The sequence below is a fragment of the Rhinolophus hipposideros genome (genome assembly GCF_964194185.1).
Source record: "Rhinolophus hipposideros genome assembly, chromosome: 1".
In the NCBI taxonomy this organism is placed as follows: Eukaryota; Metazoa; Chordata; class Mammalia; order Chiroptera; family Rhinolophidae; genus Rhinolophus; species Rhinolophus hipposideros.
The window spans coordinates 110,136,042-110,155,262 of NC_138047.1; the positions used below are offsets into that span (position 1 = coordinate 110,136,042).

The 19,221-nt window shown below is 54.6% G+C and overlaps 1 protein-coding gene across 2 annotated transcripts; it reads right to left on the bottom strand.

Annotated features, from left to right (window-relative positions):
* Positions 1-3,846: 3,846 nt before the first annotated feature.
* Positions 3,847-5,912, bottom strand: NICOL1 (NELL2 interacting cell ontogeny regulator 1). Of its 2 annotated transcripts, none has more exons than XM_081046658.1 (4): positions 5,791-5,912; positions 5,370-5,521; positions 5,047-5,135; positions 3,847-3,960 (listed from the first exon to the last, which is right to left on the bottom strand). In XM_081046658.1, the coding sequence occupies exons 1-4, from the start codon at positions 5,862-5,864 to the stop codon at positions 3,895-3,897; spliced, it is 381 nt and encodes a 126-aa protein (XP_080902784.1). In that variant the 5' UTR covers positions 5,865-5,912; the 3' UTR covers positions 3,847-3,894. The 2 variants fall into 2 exon arrangements, with proteins under 2 accessions (XP_080902784.1, XP_080902783.1); XM_081046657.1 differs by lacking the exon at positions 3,847-3,960 and adding an exon at positions 4,215-4,830.
* Between the last annotated feature and the right edge of the window lie 13,309 nt (positions 5,913-19,221).

Below are 19,221 nucleotides of genomic sequence, written 5' to 3' on the forward strand. Positions count from 1 at the left end.
TGGGGGTGGCCTGGCTGTGGAAGATGGCGCAGGCAGCAGAGCGACCCCAGGCTGCCACTCAGTTTCCTCCCCTGAGAGGCGAGGGCTCCACACCTGCCCCAGGAAGGCTACACCCTCAGGCCACATCAGGAGCCCATTTTACAGACAAAGCATCCAAGACTGGACAGTTGTGGACCGTCTGTTCTCCCAGCGCCCTCCTTCCAAACCCTGCCTGGTGGTGAAATCCCGCCTACTCCTCTGCTTCTGCTGGCCCAGAGTCCCCTTCCTACCCAGCCTCCCAGGACTGCCCCACCAAGTCAATTTCCACCACCTCGGGCACCACCACCAGAGCTCCGCTGGGTCTCCGATGAAGGGTTGTGTGTGCAGCGAGACCCCTGCCCAGATTCCAGAGGCAGACCCAGGGCAGACCCACAGGATCGCGGACATGGTGGGGTGTCACCTGTCCTGGCCGCAGGAAATTCTGGAGTGAGAGAAGCTTCACCAAGGGTCACAGGGTAGTCCCTGGGAAATGAGACTGGGCAGGATGACAAAGGCGTGTGGGAGTGCTGCAGGAAGTGAACCAAAAGGCCAGGTGATGGGAAGAAAGAAGAAAAACAGGACCAGATGAGAAGACACTCTATGCAACGAACAAGGTGTCCACAGAGAAAAGGAGGGAGCATCAGTAAGATGATGGAGAAAGAAGGAGAAGGAAAGGAAGATTTCCCCAAGCTAAAGGACCCAGACTCTTGAGCAAAACCTGTCCAGCACCTTGATGAAAACCTGTCGAGTCCAGAGTGAGGGCTTCCCGAGTGCGGGAGGGACCAAGCTCCTGACAGCCCCCAGCTGTGGGCAACTGGAGGCCCGTGGGCTGAAGCTGCTCATCACCTCCCCAGTGTCCTTTAGGGACAAAGAAAAATAAGGTGGGGGAAGGAGCTGAAGCGGGAGGCAGGTCATGGAGGAGGAGACAGCGTGTGTAAAGGCCCTGAGGTAGGAGGGCTATGAACTGAACGTGTCAGCAGGAGGTACCTTCAGACAGGCCAGCTCAGGAAGTCACCTTACCATGCTGTGTTCTGGGAGGCTACTTGAGGACATGCAACAGGGAGATGACACGCAGTCTAGGAAACAGTGGCTCCAAAGTTGAAGAGTGAATGGTGGGTGGTGGGCAGTGGCAATGCCTAGCTGGCTGGAAGCAGAGGGGCAAGGGACCAGCAGGAGATATGGGGGGATAGCTTGACTGCTGGAGAATGTGAGGGTGTGATAAAGGCAGACAGTGACAACAAGGCAAGGACACGTAAAGTCCAGGGCAACAAAAGCATCCTTCAGGTAATGCATTGCCAGGTCTCTGCTTAGCCAAGCGTGAATTACATTTACATCCAGTCAGGACAGATCCCAGCTCTAGGGCAGACCCTGGGTGCCACTGGCCTTGGCCACATGCAAGGCTAAACTCCTTGCAAGAGTCATCTGTGCTGGCTCTCCACTTCTGCTCTTCCAATGAAACCCCCATTTGGGCCTTCCCCGCCCCCAACCAACCTTTGTCAAAGTCAACGGTGACCAGAGTTGCCAAATGCAGTGATCCAGCTTTGGGCCTTGCTTGACCTCAGCAGCAAGTGACATGTTTACCTTCCTCCCCAAGCCCTCACGGCTGCCCATATCCTCTGGGGGTCCCTCGCCTCTCCTGTCCACTCAGGCCACAGAGATCTTGGCCAGCACTTGTGTCCCAACCTTCTCTCTCCAGCCCCTTCTCCAGGAGTATCTGTCCCATCACCACCTGGGCCTCTGCCCAGCCTACCCTGCTCCGACCTGTCCTTCCCCTTCTCCCAAACACCACCCCTCCGCCCCTCCTCCCTCCCTCTCAAAACCCACCTGAAAATAGCAAATCGCACTGGCTCTACTTTCCAATTCAACTGCTTGTCCCGCTGCCGAGGCTGTCACCCCCCAGCCTCAGCCTCACCTCCTCATGGGCCGATTCTGTCCTTGTCACCCCAGAATCTGTTCTCAATCAGCAGCCAGTGTCCTGTTCAGATGTCACACCGAGTCCCTGCTTGCTCAAGCCCCCAAAGTCTCCCAAGGGGGCAGACCCCACTCCTTCCTGACCCCCCCGCCGCCCCTGCAGACACAGACCACTTGCTGGAGGGACCATGCACAGCAGCCTCCAGGTTCCACCTGCTGCCCCTGCCACCCACACCCTGGTGCTGGCTCCAGCGCCTACTTCCTTCCAAGGGCACTTCCCGACAGGCTTTTTATGACAAGCACTCTCAGCTGTCCCCATCGTTTTTTGTAATAGAAACCCCAATTTGGGCCAGGGCTCGTGGCTGCCCCCAAAATACAGGATACCCAGCTAAATTTGAATCTTAGGCAGCAACAAATAATTTTTAGTATAACTGTGTCCGGAATATTGCATAGAATGTACTTACTCTAAAAAGCGCTGGTCTAAAAGCACTTTTGTCTCATCCTGAAAAGTATTCAGTATAAATACTGAATACTGTATATGTGTTTCCTCAGTGTGGCAGCCCAAGCCCAGAACACAGGCTACATCCCGGGACCCCCTTGCCCCCAGGAATGGCCACGTGACTGGGGTCAGCCAATCAGATGTGAGCACCAGCCTTCTGCTCCTGTTCCGGGCTCGTGCCCAGGCTTGAGGGCCAGCCTAGGCCTGCCATGGCTTCGGCACCTCTCCCGTCACTCTAGCCTGCTGTGGACTCCACAGGCGTCATGGCCACCAGGCGTGTAACTTGGCCTCCCACCTGAGCTGAAGTGGGACTCTGGTTTCTTCACGGTTGTCCCAACACCTGCATGCTTGGGCTTCCAGGCACAAAAGCACTGAGGACAGAACAGCTCACATCACATGTTGGGAGGCCAGTAGGCGTGGGGGAAGGGCAGGGCAGGTCCTGCTGGGGCCCGGAGGGGATAATTAATAAGCCCCAGGTCGGGTGGGGACTTGTGAGCTAAAGCTGGGCTGTCCTCAGGCAGTAGACCAGGACCGTCCTGCAATACTTGCTCAGGCAGCAGCACAGGGTGCCGTGTTGCACTGAGGCGGCCACAACCGGGGAACTCAAGCTCCCGAGAGGCAGAGTGAACCACAGTAGTCACTTCCGAAAACTGTAGCCCCACTGTGCTCCTGGATGTCTCACAGCATTGCTTTCATAATAAAAACTTCAGAATGAATAGAGGGAGGGAGGGGGTCCTTTGCTTCCCCTTGAGGCCTCCTGCCTGGAGCTGGGGCACAGTGTGTGTGTGTGTGTGTGTGTGCGCGTCTGTGTGTGTCTGGGCCTGCTGCCACGGGTGTGACACCTGTATTCATGCCCACATCCCCATCCGGGAGTCCCTTCTGTCCAGGGGCTGGGCTGGGAGCTGCTGCAGAAGGGACCCAGAAGGCAGGGTAGACGCTGTGGGGAAGGCCCCAGCCCTCCCGTCGGGGAGGTGCTCTCTGTGTTACCCACTCATCCTCCCTATCCTGGCAGCCTTGGGCTTCTCGGCCTCAGCAGGTCCCGCTACGTGGGGCCCATTGGCGGGGCCTCCAGAGAGCTCCGACAACCACCACCCACTGCATTGGAGAGCAGCTCAGGGCTGGGGCGGCCACTCCAGGAACCAAGCCAGGTTTTACACCCCCCGTTCCTCAAATGAGGGCAGGCAGGCAAAGAAAACAGGTGCCTGGAAGGACTGCCATAGCCACGCAGTGCCTGTGGGTACAGGTCCACGTGCGGGGCTGGATGTGCCTGTCTGCTCAGCACTGCCCCTGGTACGGGATAGGTGCTGAGAGGGCCTGGAACAGCTGGGGAAATCAAGGCCCAGAGACGGGCCCAACCAGAAACCGGAGACGGCGCAGCGGGACTCTGGTAGCTGGACCAGGAAGACAGGACACAGGAGTGCTGGGCTGGGTGTTTATTGAGGAGCAAACAGTGCTGATGAGGGTCCTCAGCGCCCAGCAGGCCAGCAGGCACACAGGGCCCGGCGCTCGGCCTGCAACAGGAGGGTCTCGGTCTGCAAAGCAACAAGGGGCCATAAGCGCGACACAGCCAGCCCCGCCCACCAGCTCCAGCTCCTGGCTTCCCACCAAAACCCACTGGCAGCCCAGCGTCCACCTGCTCCTGACTTTCAGAGCCCCACCTGACTGTCACCACCCCCCACTTACTGCAGGGACCACCTGCTGCCCTCCTGGTCTTCTCCCCTCACTGCTCCTCTCCCCTCACTGCTCCCCTCTGTCCCTCCCGCCCCCTCCTCTCCACTAGCCTCTCTGCAGGTCCTATGTGTGCACCCGTCCTGCCTGGGGGCCTTGTGAGCTCATCCCTCACCGGGTTACTGTTCCCTGCTTCTCCAACTCTTTTGCTCTGTCTCAGGACCCCCCATACCCTAACACCCCACCCCATCCTGGAGAGTGGGTGGGCACTGCTTCTCTCAGGAGTCCAGCTCTTCTCAGAGAGACTCGGTCCCTCAGATCCTGGGGTGCTACAGGCCTGTCTGGGCCCTTCAAAATTGGCCAGAAAAGGCCACCAGGGTGGGGCCTCCCATTCTTCTTACAGGAATCACCTCCTTTTTTAGAAAGAGCACCTGTCTCTGTCAAATGTAAACTCCTTCTCTGGAGCACAGAAGAGCGGGGGTGGGGAGCGGCAGCGCACTATTCATTCCAGACTTGGGGGTTCCCCATGCATCCCTTACCCTGAGGCACCCTGTGCACACACCCATCCCTCCATAGGTGAGGCTGGGGAGTGGGGAGCCTCCCAGATCGCCCTGCCTAAAGTGACCTACCATGCTCAACACTCCCGTCCCCCTGCCTCAGTTTCCTTTTTGCCCACTGGGCTTCATCGCCCGACCACGATGGATTGGGGCTGGCGATTCTTCCTCAGAGTCTGGCTGTCGGAGGGTCACAGGGAAAAGTGCCCAGTGAGGCCTTGGGGAGAAAAGGGGCCTGGAAACTGTGCAGGGCATTTGACCAGGGTGCTCACAGGTGACACTTGCACCCAGAATGTCCCACGGATAACTAGAGCCAGATGAGGGCGCTGCGCCGCCACCGGGGGTGAGGAGCCTGGGGACGCCGCCCTGAGGTCCTGGTGGGTCCCGCCCTCTTACCCGCGCGTCCAGGCTGTAGGCCGTCTTCCGCAGGTCCTGCAGGGCGCGCTGCATGAACTCGAACGCGTGGCAGTCCACGCACGGGCGGCCTGCGGGGGCGCGGGTCAGCGCGGGGGCCAGGTGGGCGCCCCAGCCCGGGTCCCACCAAAGCAGCCGGCCACTGCCCGCCCTCCATCTCCCACCTCCCACCTCCCACCTCAGGGGCGGAGGGGGAACAGGGCTGCGGGCGGGGCTCGGGGACCGCCCGGGAACAAAGGTGAGGCGGGGCTTCTCGCACGACCGAGTGGGGTCCGGGCCGAGGGACCCCGGCGCGCGGCACTTACTCTGCGCCGGGACCGCACTCCCGGCGGCGGGCTCGGCGCGGGCTTGGGAGCCCAGCAGCGCCACGGCCAGCAGAAGCAGCAACAGCCGCGACGGTCTCGGGGGTCTGAACGGCGGCGGGGGGGCCATGGCCGAGCGGAGGGAGCCGGCCGCCCTGCAGCGAGAGAACGGGGTCAGCGGCGCCCGCCCCTCCACCCTCCTCTGCGACAACCCCCACCCCGGCCCAAGCCAAGCCCCCACCCCGCCCGTATCCCCGCGACCCGTCACTCCGCCCCCCCACCCCTCGAACACCTACCCCGCCCCCTAGGCCCAGCGCAGTCCCCACGCTGCCGCCATCCTGCGAACACCCATCCCGATCCCCATCGCCGGAACATCCCACCCCGCACACCCGTCCCAGGGACACCCCCCACAACCCGTCCTTACCGCGGTTCGGGGACCCCACGACAGCTACGCGGGCGACTCGGGAAGACGTGCTGCGTCCGGCACGCACCGCGCATGCGTTCCGTCCTGACCCCCCCCCTCACCCCCTTCCGACGTCGTCGTCATGGAAACCCCCCAAGACTGCGAGAACCGCTAGTTTAAAGGGACCGAGGTGGCTTCAGGACTCTGCGTGCCCAAGCCTGGCGGGAGGCTGCGCCTGGAGCATGGTCCGGACCACAGGATGGAGTCAGGAGGGCTGCCTGGAGGAGGCGTCGTCTGGCGGAACCTTCAGAGCCATCGCCGGCGGGAGCAAAGCTGAGGAAGCTGGAGATCTGCGTCTGGAGCTTGGGGTGTTCCTGGGGCCGATCCTGAGGGAGGGGCTATTACACGCGAGGAACTTGAAGGACAGTGCGTGAAAGGCGCACCTCTGCTCCCCCCGGTCCGGTGTGGTCCCAGGAGATCCGGTCTCGGAGCGACTCAGGCCCTTGGGGTTCTCCAGCCCTCACTCCGGCCCGGCCTTTCTCCCGACCCCTCCTCTCCACCTCTCGGAGCCGGACGCCCATTTACCACTCTCCTTCTGCCCCCTCCCCCAGCCTAGAGATTCCATCGCCTCCCTCCAACTGCGTGACTTTGGAGTGGTCGCTAGACCTCTCCGTACCCTTTTCTCTCCTGTGAAGGCAGAGTTGTTTTGTGTTACCCATGCGCGCCCGATGCGCGCGGATTTCAGGTTCCCGCCGGGCTCACGCGTGCGGGGAGACCGGCCCCTCTGAGAAGCAGGAGCCACTTGGCATCGACGGGTTTCTACAGGGCCCAGCACGAGCGCAGAGGCCGCGCAACCCGGGGGAACGGGGCCCCAGGACCACGTCCCGCCCCCACCGCCACCCCCGGGCTTCGGTCGGTCCTTGCTCAGGCGCGGGACAGGGACGGCCGCTGCCCGGCCGGACCCGGGCCGTGTTCATGCCGCTCTGTTCATGCCCCTGCGGCGGACGCGGGGCCGAACGCCCCGGTTGGGGCTCTCGGGGACAGGCTCGCGCTGCGGCCGCGGCCGGGCGGGGGTCGTCCAGAAACGCTGGCAGGCCTCGAGCCGGGGGCTGGGGCACCGCGCGCCGCGCTGCGGGACGTGCGCATTTCCGTGCGCTTCGTGCCCCCGGGCCCCACGGCAGGTGGGCCGTGCGCTCCGAGGACGCAGCGCTGCACCGGCTTTTTTCTGCCTGCGGCCCCACGCGCCTCCAGCTCGTGGCCTGCTCCTGTCGCCCCCTCCTCGCACACGCACGCCTGCGCCCAAGTGCGCAACGGGAACCAGTCTACCCCAGAAGCGAGGCTCGGGCTAGGCCTCGGGCGGCGGTGCGATGGAACCATGCTTTTCTCGGCATCGCAGAGAGCTCGTCCAGGGCGTCCTGCTTACAGAGGGGTGGCCGGTCCGCTGTCCCAATGTCCGGATACCCGACCCATCATCGCGCACCTTCCCCCGCACCCCAGGATGCTCTCCTTCCGGCTCGTTTCCTCCCACAGCCCAGCCTGGCGATCCTGCCCTCCGCACACCCTCGACCTCCTTGCGCATCCTTCCTGCGACCGTGCGCCCGGGCCGAGGGGACAGCGCCAACGGTCGGGGGCCCTGCGGCTGCTGCGTCCTGAGTGCCGGCCGGTGGTGCTTCCCCACCCACCCTGCAGGCTGTGCCCCCGCCCCAGCCTGCCCCCCCCCGCAGGCACTCAAACTTCCTTGTCCATCGACGCTTCTCTTCCCAAACAGGCTGTGATTTCTTTCATATCCAAACAAAACAAACCTCGTGAGCCCATCGCACCCCTCCTACCAGTACCTCCCCTCGCTGTCCAGCTTCTCCTCTCTGTCTTGAGCCCACTCCTCTCCGGCCCTGACCCACCTGGAGTCCAGGGACCAATCTTCGGTCCTCCCCACGTGGCCGTGGGCAGCCCTGCGGCCCCTCCCCCTACACCTTTGCCACCTGCTGTGTGCTGCTGGGCAGTCCTTTGCCCCCCACCTCTCAGTGTCCCATCACCATGACCATGTCCTTGGGCCTCTTCTCCACTACACCCGGCCCTTTATTACCTTATGCAGTCGCTGCTGTGGAGAGCGGCCATGCAGCTCCAGGTGCCCCTCTAAGTCCATGCCCCTGCACCTATCTGCACTTGGAGAATAGACTTCCCAGTGTCAGCGAAACCAAAACTGGTCTGATTTAACCCTCCACATGCCATCCTCCCCCCAAGATAAAGCTCAGCAGCTCTGTCCATAGCGGTCCCATGTCAGGTGAGGGCAGTGTGGGTCCTGCAGATGCTCAGAAGGAACCTACAGAACTGTGGGGACAGAATGAGGAGAGCAGTTTCCAGGCTCTCGGCCTCACGTGGAAAGGTGCTGGCTCGGGTAGTAGATGGCCATCAGCTGTGACTAGGTGGCCGTCAGCTGTAACCAGTGAGCCATTGGCCACTAGTATAACTGCCGTGGCTATGCTAGCAGCGGATGGTGGCTGAGCTGGCAAGCGCGGATTGTGGATTGCGGGTTGCAGAGAGGTGGATTGCAGCTAGCAAGTGAGGTTGGAGGGCAGAGAAACTGACGGCAGGTTCCTGTGTCTCCAACCCAGCCTCCAGCGAGACTATAGTGGTGTGACTCCCCTACCTATGGCTCCGTGGGTGTTCCTTTTTGGCCTCACCATCTCCTGCGTTCTTATGTGGGGAGCGGGAGCTGAGACCCCACGTGACACCCTGCATGACAAGAACCCACAACAGACAGTCCTAGAAATTTTGTTGCTCCACCCCTAGAGCCAGCAGAGTCCTGTCCTCCCCATGCCCTCTGACCCTGGGCCACTCTGCCCCTCAGCGGGACTCTTTAGTCACCTCTGTCATCCTGTTGCTGTTCTTGTGGTCCAGCCTCCGTAAGAACCAGAAGGACCTTTTCTTACAGCTTATTTTAAAATTGTGGTACATACATATACCATAAAATATACCATTTCAACCATTTTTAAATGCCCAGCTCAGTGGTATTAAGTATTCACACTGTCCTGAACATCCCCTCCGTCATCCAGGAGGAGTCTTCCAGCTTCCTAGACTGACAGTGTCCCCAGCCCCACGCACCCACTGTCTACTTCCTGTCTCTATGGAGCTGACTGCTCTAAGTAACGCAGGGAAGTGGGATCTCACAATGTATGTCGTGTGTGACAGGCTTCTTTCCCTGAGCGCTGTATTCCAGGTCCATCCATGCTGTACTGTAGCAGGTGTCAGGATTTCCTTCCTTTTGAAGGCTGAGTCACACCCACTGTGTGTGCTTAGCCTTCATCCGTGGGTAGACACTGGGGCTGCTTCCACAGTTCAGCTATTGGAATGATGCTGCCGTGATAGAGTGACTTTTTAAATCACCGTCGGACACTGTCTCGTCCCTGCTCACAGCCCTCCGCAGATCCCACCTCACCCCAGTGACAATCTAAGTCCTGACGAGGCTGGGAGGCCTTCTATCTGGCAGCCTCCCATCCCACCCCTTCCCTGCCCAAGCCATGCCTGTCCCACACCTTCTTGCCAGGCCAGGGACAGGCTGCTCCCGCTCCAGGGCCTTCCCTGAACTGGGCCTCCAGTTCCTGCGGAGAACCTGGAGCTGCCCCTCCTTTCCTCCCTCCCTCCCTCCCTCTCTCCTTTCCTTCTCAGGGAAAGCTGAAAGCGGCCCACCCACTCCATCTGTCTTGGTCCATTGTGGGCCGCTTTAAAAAACCCCACTGACAAGGCTTAAACAACAGACATTTCTTTTTTCACTGTTCTGGAGGCTGGGAGTCCGAGATCACAGTTCCAGCCAATTTGGTGTCTGGTCAGGACTCTCTTCCTGGTTTGCAGACAGCTGTCTTCTCACTGGTCCTCACGTGACCTTTCGCGCGCGCGTGTGTGTGTGTGTGTGTGTGTGTGTGTGTGTGTGTGTGTGTGTGTGTGTAGGGGAGTAGAGAAGGGAGAGGGGAGAGGAAAGGGCAGAAGAGAAGAAGACAGAACTCTCTGGTGTCTCTTAGGACACTAATCCTGTGGGATTGGGGCCCCACCCCCATGACCTCGTTTAACCTTAACTTCTTCCTTAGAAGCCCCATCTCCAATTACAGCCACACTGGGGGTTACAGCTTCAGCAAATGAGTTTGGGGGAACACAGACCTTCAACACAAAGTGCCACCCCATCCTCTCCAGCTCGCCTTCCTCTGCTCTACAGTTCTCATGTTCTCACACCTCTCACACGCTGACTCACTCTACAGTTCACCCCATGTGTTGATTTTTCCTTGTCTCCAGAGTTCCTGGGGGACATTTTTGCCCTCGGGGATATGTGGTGATGTCTGGAGACATTTTGTGGGCTCACGGCTGGCTGAAGGAAAGGTGCCACTGAATCGACCAGGTAGAGGTCAAGGGTGCTGTGAGGCAGACTGCGGGTGCAGGCCACCCCCAGCAGGCTGACCCGGCCCAAACTGTGGATGGTGCTGCCGCTGAAAAACCTGGTCTCTGTCCTGTTGCCAGGCCTGGAGGGCACGAGCCTGCCCCTTTTGCTCCCTGACGTGTCTGCAGCACCTGGAAACTCAGGTGCTGCTCTCTGCTCACACAGGCAGAGAGTCGCCATCTGCACAGCCCGGGCCTGGGCGGGATAAGATAGGACAAAGGGCACATGGGGAGGCCACTGCCACTAAGGGGAGGTGGAGGCTGATGGTGGGAGAAACGGAGTGCTTTCTGGGTAACTGGGTATGTGGGCTGGGCTGGCGGCAGGGGTGGGGGGCAGGTAGGGGCCTTCAGAGATGAGGGAGTGAAGGGGTGGGTGCAGGGAGAATGCAGGTGGGGTGGTGTTCAGGTCAGAAATTGCGCATTGGCGACGTGGACTCTGTCGGCCTGGGCTCAGAGCCCGCGAGGGGTGACCATTGAAGTATGAGAGTTGTCAGCGTAAACATGGCCTGTCAGTGATGCCAGGAAGCTTGGGAACTGAACCCCCCTGGTGTCCTCCACCCCCACACCTGGAGCCCTAACCCCACCACACTCTCTTGGCCGCCACCACTCTGGGACCGAGGTGGGCCCAGGGGCATCTGAATGCTGCTCTCTGGGACCGTGAAGGGGCTGGGTCAGGTGCCCCACACCTGCCTTGGTATCTGCCAGGGACAGTGTTTGAGGGACCTTCTCCTCCCAGAGCAGATGCGTCTCCAGGCCCACCACCCCAACTCTCAGCGGTCAGGATGCCCTCACCTGCCCCCTGCACTAACCCTCCCCTCACTCCTGCATTCACCTTCCCAGAAGGGGGCACTGAGATGGGGAGGTGGAGCCCAGGGGCCTTGCCAGTGGACACAAGGTGTGGAAGAAAGCAGGCAAAGGTGGCATCAAGTTTGGCCTGGGGGCGACGGGAGGCCTAGGTCCAAGGGGCAGAACTTGGTACCTGTCATGTCGAGTTGATTCAGCTGAGGCTTTGACAGCTGAACAGGGCGGGGAGTGAAGAAGTAGGAACCTAGGCTTTGTGGCCCCAAATGTGACTTGGTTCTGCGCCTGGTCAGACAGACACACCACGCGTGAAGCAGGGAGACCAGAAGTCAGCCCAGCCCTTCAGTGCTGATGGAACCATTTCTCCCCATTATGAGTTGTGTTTTCCTGCTTCTTTGCATTTAGGACAATTTTTGTTGGTATTGTCAATTTTACAATGTCCTGGAGATTTTCATTCCTAGATATATGTCTGAGCTTTGTTCTGGAATGCAGTCAAGCTACTTGGAAATCTGACCTTTTTGGCAAGTTGTGTTAGTGAGCTCAAAAAAGTCTTTAGGCGACTGAACCCCCTACTAGGCAAGAGCTGTCTGAGGACTCAGTGTCCTGTGACTGGTGTGCGCAACACCGATTTCTGGCCACATGTGCCCTGAGTGAGTGCTGTCCAGCCTTACCCTTCCAGGGGCTCTTTCCCCGAGGTAGGCAGCCCCTCCTACTCCCCCGCGGCCCAGCACCCCGCAGACCATGCGGGGAGGGGGGGGGCACACCACAGAACTCAGAGCTTCTGCTTTCCCTATGCAACGCTCTCCCTGCTATTCTGCCCTAAAAGTCCTAGTCAGCTGGGGCTCCCCAAAATCTGCTGTCTCCTCAAGTCAGGATACTGACCAGCTGTATCCTGCAACCTGGAACATTCCTCCAGGGAGAGGCTGGGCTCAAGTAGAACTCACCTGGACGTTCTCCTTCTGCGATCACTGCCGTGCACTGCGTGTTATCTCCTGCCTGAAAAGCACTGTTTCATATTGAGTCCAGTTTTTTAATTTTAAATTATTTATTTTTTGCTGGCTGCTTGTGATTTTCCACTTAGTGCATCGTGTCCAGTTTTTTGGACGTTTAAAGTGGTAGACCATATGACCATAAATGGAAGATGGTATTATTCATTTTTACACTGTAATAAGCTAAGTAAGCTGTAATAAGCTAAGTAAGTAGACCCATTGTGATTTCTAACAAAACTACTACCGTGTTTTCTTGAAAATAAGACCGGGTCTTATGTTAAGTTGTGCTCCAAAAGACACATAAGGCCCTTATGTTCAGGGGATGTCATCCTGAAAAACATGCTAGGGCTTATTTTCTGGTTAGGTCCTATTTTCGGGAAAACACGGTATTAGGTTGGTGCAAAAGTAATTGCAGTTTAAAAGGTTAAAAATAACTGCAAAAACCGCAATTAATTTTGCACCAACCTAAAAAAAACACTCAGAGTAAATAACGTTTAATGTGTGTGTAATAAAATGAGTGATGAATGATAATCAAAAGGGGCGGCTGGATGGCTCAGTTGGTTAGAGTACAAGCTCTCAACAACAAGGTTGCGGGTTCAATTCCCACATGGGATGGTGGGCTGAGCCCCCCGTAACTAAAGATTGAAAATGGCAACTGGACTTGGAGCTGAGCTGCGCCCTCCACAACTAGATTGAAGGACAACAACTTGGAGCTGATGGGCCCTGGAGAAACACACTGTTCCCCAATATTCCCCAATTAAATTTTTTTAAAAAAAGAATAATCAAAAGAAGATACAAAAGGAGGGTGCATGCCAATGATTTTTATTCAATGGAAATGGACAAAATATTATAGTTAACAAAGATTGTCACCTTAAAAAAAAAGCAAAACCAACACAACTATCTGCTGTTTACGAGACACAACTAATTTGTAAGATATAGAAAGGCTGAAAGTAAAGGAATAACTCTGAAAGTAAAAGAATAGATAAAAGTTAGACTATGTCAATACTCATAAAAACAAGACTGGCATCACTAGGTTAATTTCAGATAAGATACATTTTAAGGCAAGAATAATAGAGAAACAGAAGAGCCCACTGTTATGGCTGGAGACTCAGAAGTCCTCTGTCAGACTGGACAGGTCCAGTAGATGGAAAATCAGTAAGGACATGGTTGAGCCCAACCATCAACCAACTGGACAGAGTGGACATTAAAGACCACGCCCTCCAGCAACAGCAGAACACGCGTTCTTCTCAAGCTCAGGTGGCACATTCACCTCGACAGACCACACTCTCGGCCATACATAACACTCCTTAACACGTTGAAAATGATAGAAACATACATTGTCTGCTCTCAGACACATATAATTAAACTATAAATCAGTAACAGAAAGTAGCTAAGAAATTCCAAAATATTTGGAGATTAAACAACACACTTCTAAATAACTCATGGGTCAAAGAAGAAATCGCAAGAGAAATTTTAAAATATTTTGAACAAAATGAAAATGAATCATTAAAATTTGTGGGATGCCACAAAGTCAGTGCTTAGAGATTTGTAGTATTTAATGTATATATTTAAAAAAAGAAAGACCTATAATCAATAACCTAAGCTTCTACTTTAGTGTATTGGAAAAACAAGAGCAAATTAAATCCAAAGTAAGCAGAAGAAATAAAAATTTAGAAGAGAAATTGATGAGATTGAAAAGAGAAAATCAATAGAGAAAAAGCAATGAAATCAAAAGCTGGTTCTTTGAAAAGAGCAATAAAATCAAGAAGTCTCTAGCCAGGTAAACTAAGAAGAAAAAAAAAGGACTATATATAAATATCCAATCATTGTTATTGCGTATGTCGACCTTAAACAAAAATTCAGCCAGATATTTCTCCAGAAGAATAGATTTATTTGGAAACAACGAAGAATTGTAATCTGGAACAGGCAACCACGGTTGGTGGGCCACCAGCAATCGCTGAAAACGAAGGAAACTTCTACAGCCGGGAAGAGGAAGTTGGGAGGGTTATTATAACACAACCCAGTGCGATGTGGGGGGTGAGAGCTCCCCCTTCTGGTCTCCCTACTTCATTTCAGGTGAGGTTTCTACTAATTTTAATGTACACACGAAACTAATATATTGTTGTTTGTCAATTATATCTCAATTTTTTAAAAAGGAGAGGACCCGAATTACTAACATCAGAAATAAAACATGGGACATCACTACAGATCCCATGGACATTAAAAAGGATAATAAAGGACACTGTGAACAACTCTGTGCCCCCAAATTTTTTTCTAGAAATTGACAAGTGATTCTACAATGTATATAGAAATGCGAAAGTCCAAAAGTAGCCAAAAAATTTTTCAAAAGAACAAAGTTGGACAACTAGCATTACCTGACTTCAAGACTTATTATAAAGCTACAGTAACCAAGACAGTGTGGTATTAGTGTACAGCTAGATAGTGTAAATAAATCAGGATAGAAAACAGTCCAGAAATAGACCCATACATACATGGACAACAGATTTTTAACAAAGGTTGAAAGGCAGTTCTTTTGAGAAAGAATAGTCTTTTCAACAAATAGTGTTGGGACAATTAAATATCCATATCTAAAAACAAAAATTTTGACTTTCTAATTTCGCAATGTAATAGATGTAATGAGGCATCATGTTATTTTTATTTGGATTTTTCAGGTTTATTGATAAGTTAAGCATCTCTTTGTTAACTCTCAGGGATCTGGTTTCCCTTCTATCAACTGCCTTTTCTTATCGTTTGCCCAGTTCTCTATTGGATTGCCTGTCTTTTTCTCACCAATTTATAGGCATTTCTTTTTACATTCTAAATGTTAATCCACTGGTGCTTTTTGATGGTTTTTGATATTGCAAAGGCCTCCTCCTGGTGGTCTGTCTTCTCTTTGTTAACCCAGTGGTTAAGTAGAATTCCTCCTGATGACTTACAATTGATTTCAAGGACGTGAAACTGAGGACAATACACCAAGCACTGCATATTCCATAGAAAGCCACAAATGGGGTCAACGTTATTTGGATTGTTTCAAATTTTTGGCCATTATGAATAAAGCTGCTATGAACATTTGCATCCAGTGAACAAAGATTTTCATCTCTGCCAAGTAATGGTTACAGTTCAAGCATTGTTTGACATACGGGCTTATATTCCAATCGGCTCTTCCCCGGTAAGTGCATTGTCACTAAATTCGATGTGTAATCACCTGCAAAACTATTTCTCCACCTCAGAAACTTCCAATTATTTAACTTAGACTTCTTTTAGCGTTAGCATCACTTACCCCAGAAACTCAGCTGTTAGTCAGTGCCACGAGGGACTTCTGCTGAGTCGGGTAAAAGGTTTGAATACTGGAAGAAATATTGCTTCAAGTGTTGTGTGTGTGTGTGTGTGTGCTAGTCACAATGTAATGACAACAGACACAACACGCTTTTACGTTTAATCTTCATTGTTAGCATTTTCTCCATCACTTTCTTAAGCCTAGACTATCAACCAGTCCGTCAAGCCCTGATTTGTAACTCTTGCCCATTCCCAGAGTGTAAACACTCCCACCATGGCTGAGTCCAAGCCTCCAGTGCGACCTCAGTGAACATGGAGTTGGGAGGAGTTGGGCAGCACTCCAGCTGGGCTACCGGAAGTCCTCACCTAACATCCTCAGTAGGTTCTTGGAAACTGCGACTTGAAGCGAAAGGAAGTTTAAGGAAATCAGTTTGACCCTCGGCTAATTTGTATAAACCAGAGCTAAGTTCCTATGGCATATTTCTGGTCACAAAAACTTCGCCAAACTTCCAAATAAACACCAAAAAAAACACTTCTAATATTAAACACTGAAGTAAATGTGAGCTCCACATACATTTAAGAACAATTAATAAAAACAAGTAAGGTTGTTATTTTCCAATCCGCTTATTCCAGTTCAGGGTAACAGGTGGCCAGAGTCTGTCCCAGCAGCTCAGGGCACAAGGGGGGTCCTGCCATCAAGGGTGCACCCACTCGCTCACACTGGGAAAATGTAGACACACCATTCACTTCACGAGCACATCTCTGGGGCGCGGGAGGAAACTGGAGGACCAGAGAAGATGAAGGGAAAAAGTGCACACTCCACAGAGACAGTGGCCCAGGCTGGGAATCTATTTTTTTTCTCATCAACGTTATAACAAAATGTGCAGTATTTCTCCCATTTGGTTACACTAGACGTAAATAACATCTAGAATATGGGCAAGAGTGAGATAAAGTAAATTGCCTTGTAAAAGGTAAAGAAATAAAATGAATACAATAAAGTTTAATTTTTGATAATGGCTGTTTTTAATGACAGGCTTATAAAATTCCTGAAAATTAACAATAGTTCCTGCAAGCCTGTGCAAGCTGGCTCTAGCATATGACTGGGAGGGGACGTGCAGCCCCCCTTGGCAGCCCTCTATGACATTACAGGGGTGCCATTTGGCCAATACCCCTACTCTGGGCCTGTACCTCCCAAACCCTTGCCCATAGTCCTTGGCGGACTCGTACGAGCATCCTCATCATAGATTGTCTGTAGGGTGGGCAAGTGGATGCGATATGAGGGTTTAATCCTAGGGGGATGGAGACGAAAATGTGGTGGACATGAGACTCGGTACAATCCCATCTCTGTCCACTGAAGACACAAACACACATAAGAACCCTTTATGTTTGTCAAAGACATATTCCAAACACACTAGAGTAGGGGTGAGATGTCTGAGGACAGAAGAGCTTTGGGACTGATAGTGGAAGGAAGAAAAATAGACTCAAATGAAATAAAACCAGAGGTGGGCCTCATCCCAACCAACGAGGACCCTGGTCTGAGGGGTCTAACTGCTGATCTCTCCACGGCCCAGGTACAGAAAGAAGGGCAAGGCAGTAGGTGCCCCCAACCCCGTTCCCCAAATGGTCTCAATGAAGTAGAAGATAGAGCCTATGGGCAAGATGGGCAGGGGGAGGTCAGAGGGAAAATGTGGTACAAGCATTGTTTCGGGAGGTGAGGTCCAGGTTGTGAGGTGGGGAGGGCGCGGGGAAGGGATGTGGTGGGGAGACCTCCTGAGCCTGAGGTGCTCCCTGTGCAGGCCACTCACTGCCTGCAGCCTCTCTCACCCTGAGCTGCGGTGTCACCTCCTCAGAGAGGTGGCCCTGGCTGTGTCATGGTAAACAAGTTCCCACTCATCTCAGTTTGTGACTGCACTAGGGAGTCCCTCCAGTTTGCTGTCCTGGCCCACTAGAGGCCCATCGGCGACTCTGAGGCCTGTGACAGAGACCACGGGAGGCAGGTGAGGAAGCTGGCCTGGTGGGAAGGGGCTGGCCAGGGCAGGACAGGGCCCCCCTCCAGACGGAGGGGCACTCAGCTTTTGGCTAAAGCCCTGATTTTGTGCCTTCACTGATTATGCACAAGACTAACTCAGGGCTGTGGGTGGTAAGCACCCCCTTACCCCCAAGGCAGGGCTGATTCCCTTTCAAAAGGTACCTGACCACTGATCCCCCTTTGGGCATCTGGAAAGCGCAGGCCCAAACCTGGCAGGTGCAGATGCCAGGGACAGGCTCAGGAAGGCCACCTGCAGCTGACCCTGAGGACGTGGAGCAGCTGCAGGCATAGCCACTTGCCCTTTCTTGGGACAGCTGCCTGGCAAATGGCAATCACAGGGGTACTAGGGACCAGAGAGACTGGCCAGGCTTGAGAAAGCTTGCCCAAATCCTTTTAGACATAATTTGCGTAAAACTGCACTCCCATCACTCCCTGTACACCTGCCCAGCTCTTCTGTCCACACCACCTTCACCTCTGTAGAAGCCCACTCCCCTGGGTCACGGACCCACAAAGGCAAAGGTCTGGGTCTCACTATTATACCCCCAGCACCCAGATGTGAACGTACAAGGCTATGTGGCAGGCCTGACAAGCTCAGTGACCAAAAGTAACCACCCACGGTCAGATCATAAATCCCTAACTGGGCAGGTCCTGGTGGGTAGGCACGAGGCAGGACTACAGCTTCCTTAGCAAAGGCTGGCCTTTACTTTGGGCTCATCTAGGATAACGTACCTTTGAAATGTCAGAGTAATTCTCTTTTACAGACACCTCAGAGGCACAACTGCTGGCACCAGAGCAAGACCACACAGTCCTGTTACCTTGCCCCCCCGCATACAATCTGTCAGTGCTGTAAATGTGTCGTGAGCGGGACGTGGCTGTCACAGTAGCCGTCTCACACACGTTGGTGTCTTTCCACAACGACAGACTTTATTAGGATAAAGCGTGGGTCTAGCCCTGCTGGCTTGCTTTCCCACCGGCATTAACCCAGGCTCTGGTCGGAGGACAGGCTCCAGTAGCCGAGGGCGAGCGGTTTCACACAGGAGCTCGCACAGCTTTGCAAGCAACAGGGTGAGGCGAGGCGAACGGGGTCTAGGAAAGAAGGATGAGAGTCCGGTGTCCGGCGCGAGTCCTCCGGTGCTGGGTGCGGCTGGTGACACGGTCAGGAGGCGAGGCTTCAAGCGCCCCGCGTGGGACGATGCAGGCGCGGCTGGCAGCGCGTGGGCTGCGGCCTGAGCGAGGAGCCGACAGTGAGCGCTGCTCTTTTATGCTCCAGACTGGGTGCCCCCCCTGCAGTCCCAGAAAGCGTCCGCGTGGTCACACTCCACGTCTTTCACGTGATGCCCTGGCATGACTGTCACTCTGTGACTGACAGCTCTCAGAATGACTAGCGTCCGTTCCGTGTCCCTAAGTCACGCTCTGTACACAATGTCTGTGCTCACTGTCCTGCACCCACCCGTGGAAAGGCGAGTCTCCGCCTTACTTTTTATCCAGTCCCAGAAACGGCCCGCCCGGCGTTCTCAGCCTCCTAACCTGCCCCCTGTGCATTCCACGTGCCGGCCTTCTCTCCTTCCATTCTAAATGCATGCAAAGAACTGCAAAACTGCTCTTCTCGGAGCATTTTCTCAATCCTCTGAGATTTTGCTTCTAGCCGGCCCTCAGATTTGCCTCAAATAAACTCCCAGGGAAATTTTCCATCCCTTTCTTGAGCACAGCATAGTGCCAGGCACACAGTAGGTGCTCAGCCCATCTGGACTGCTTAAGGAATGAGTGAAAGCTGGCCCTGGCTGTCTTGGACAAACGCGCTCCTGCGTGTCTTTCTGACCCGGACCCCTCCCTCAGGAGGCGTGGGGGAGGCCTGAGCCGGATGCCCGCGCTGCTCAAGCCCTGGGATCCGTGGCGGGAGCAGTCGCGAGCCTCGGCCCGTGGCTGTCCAGA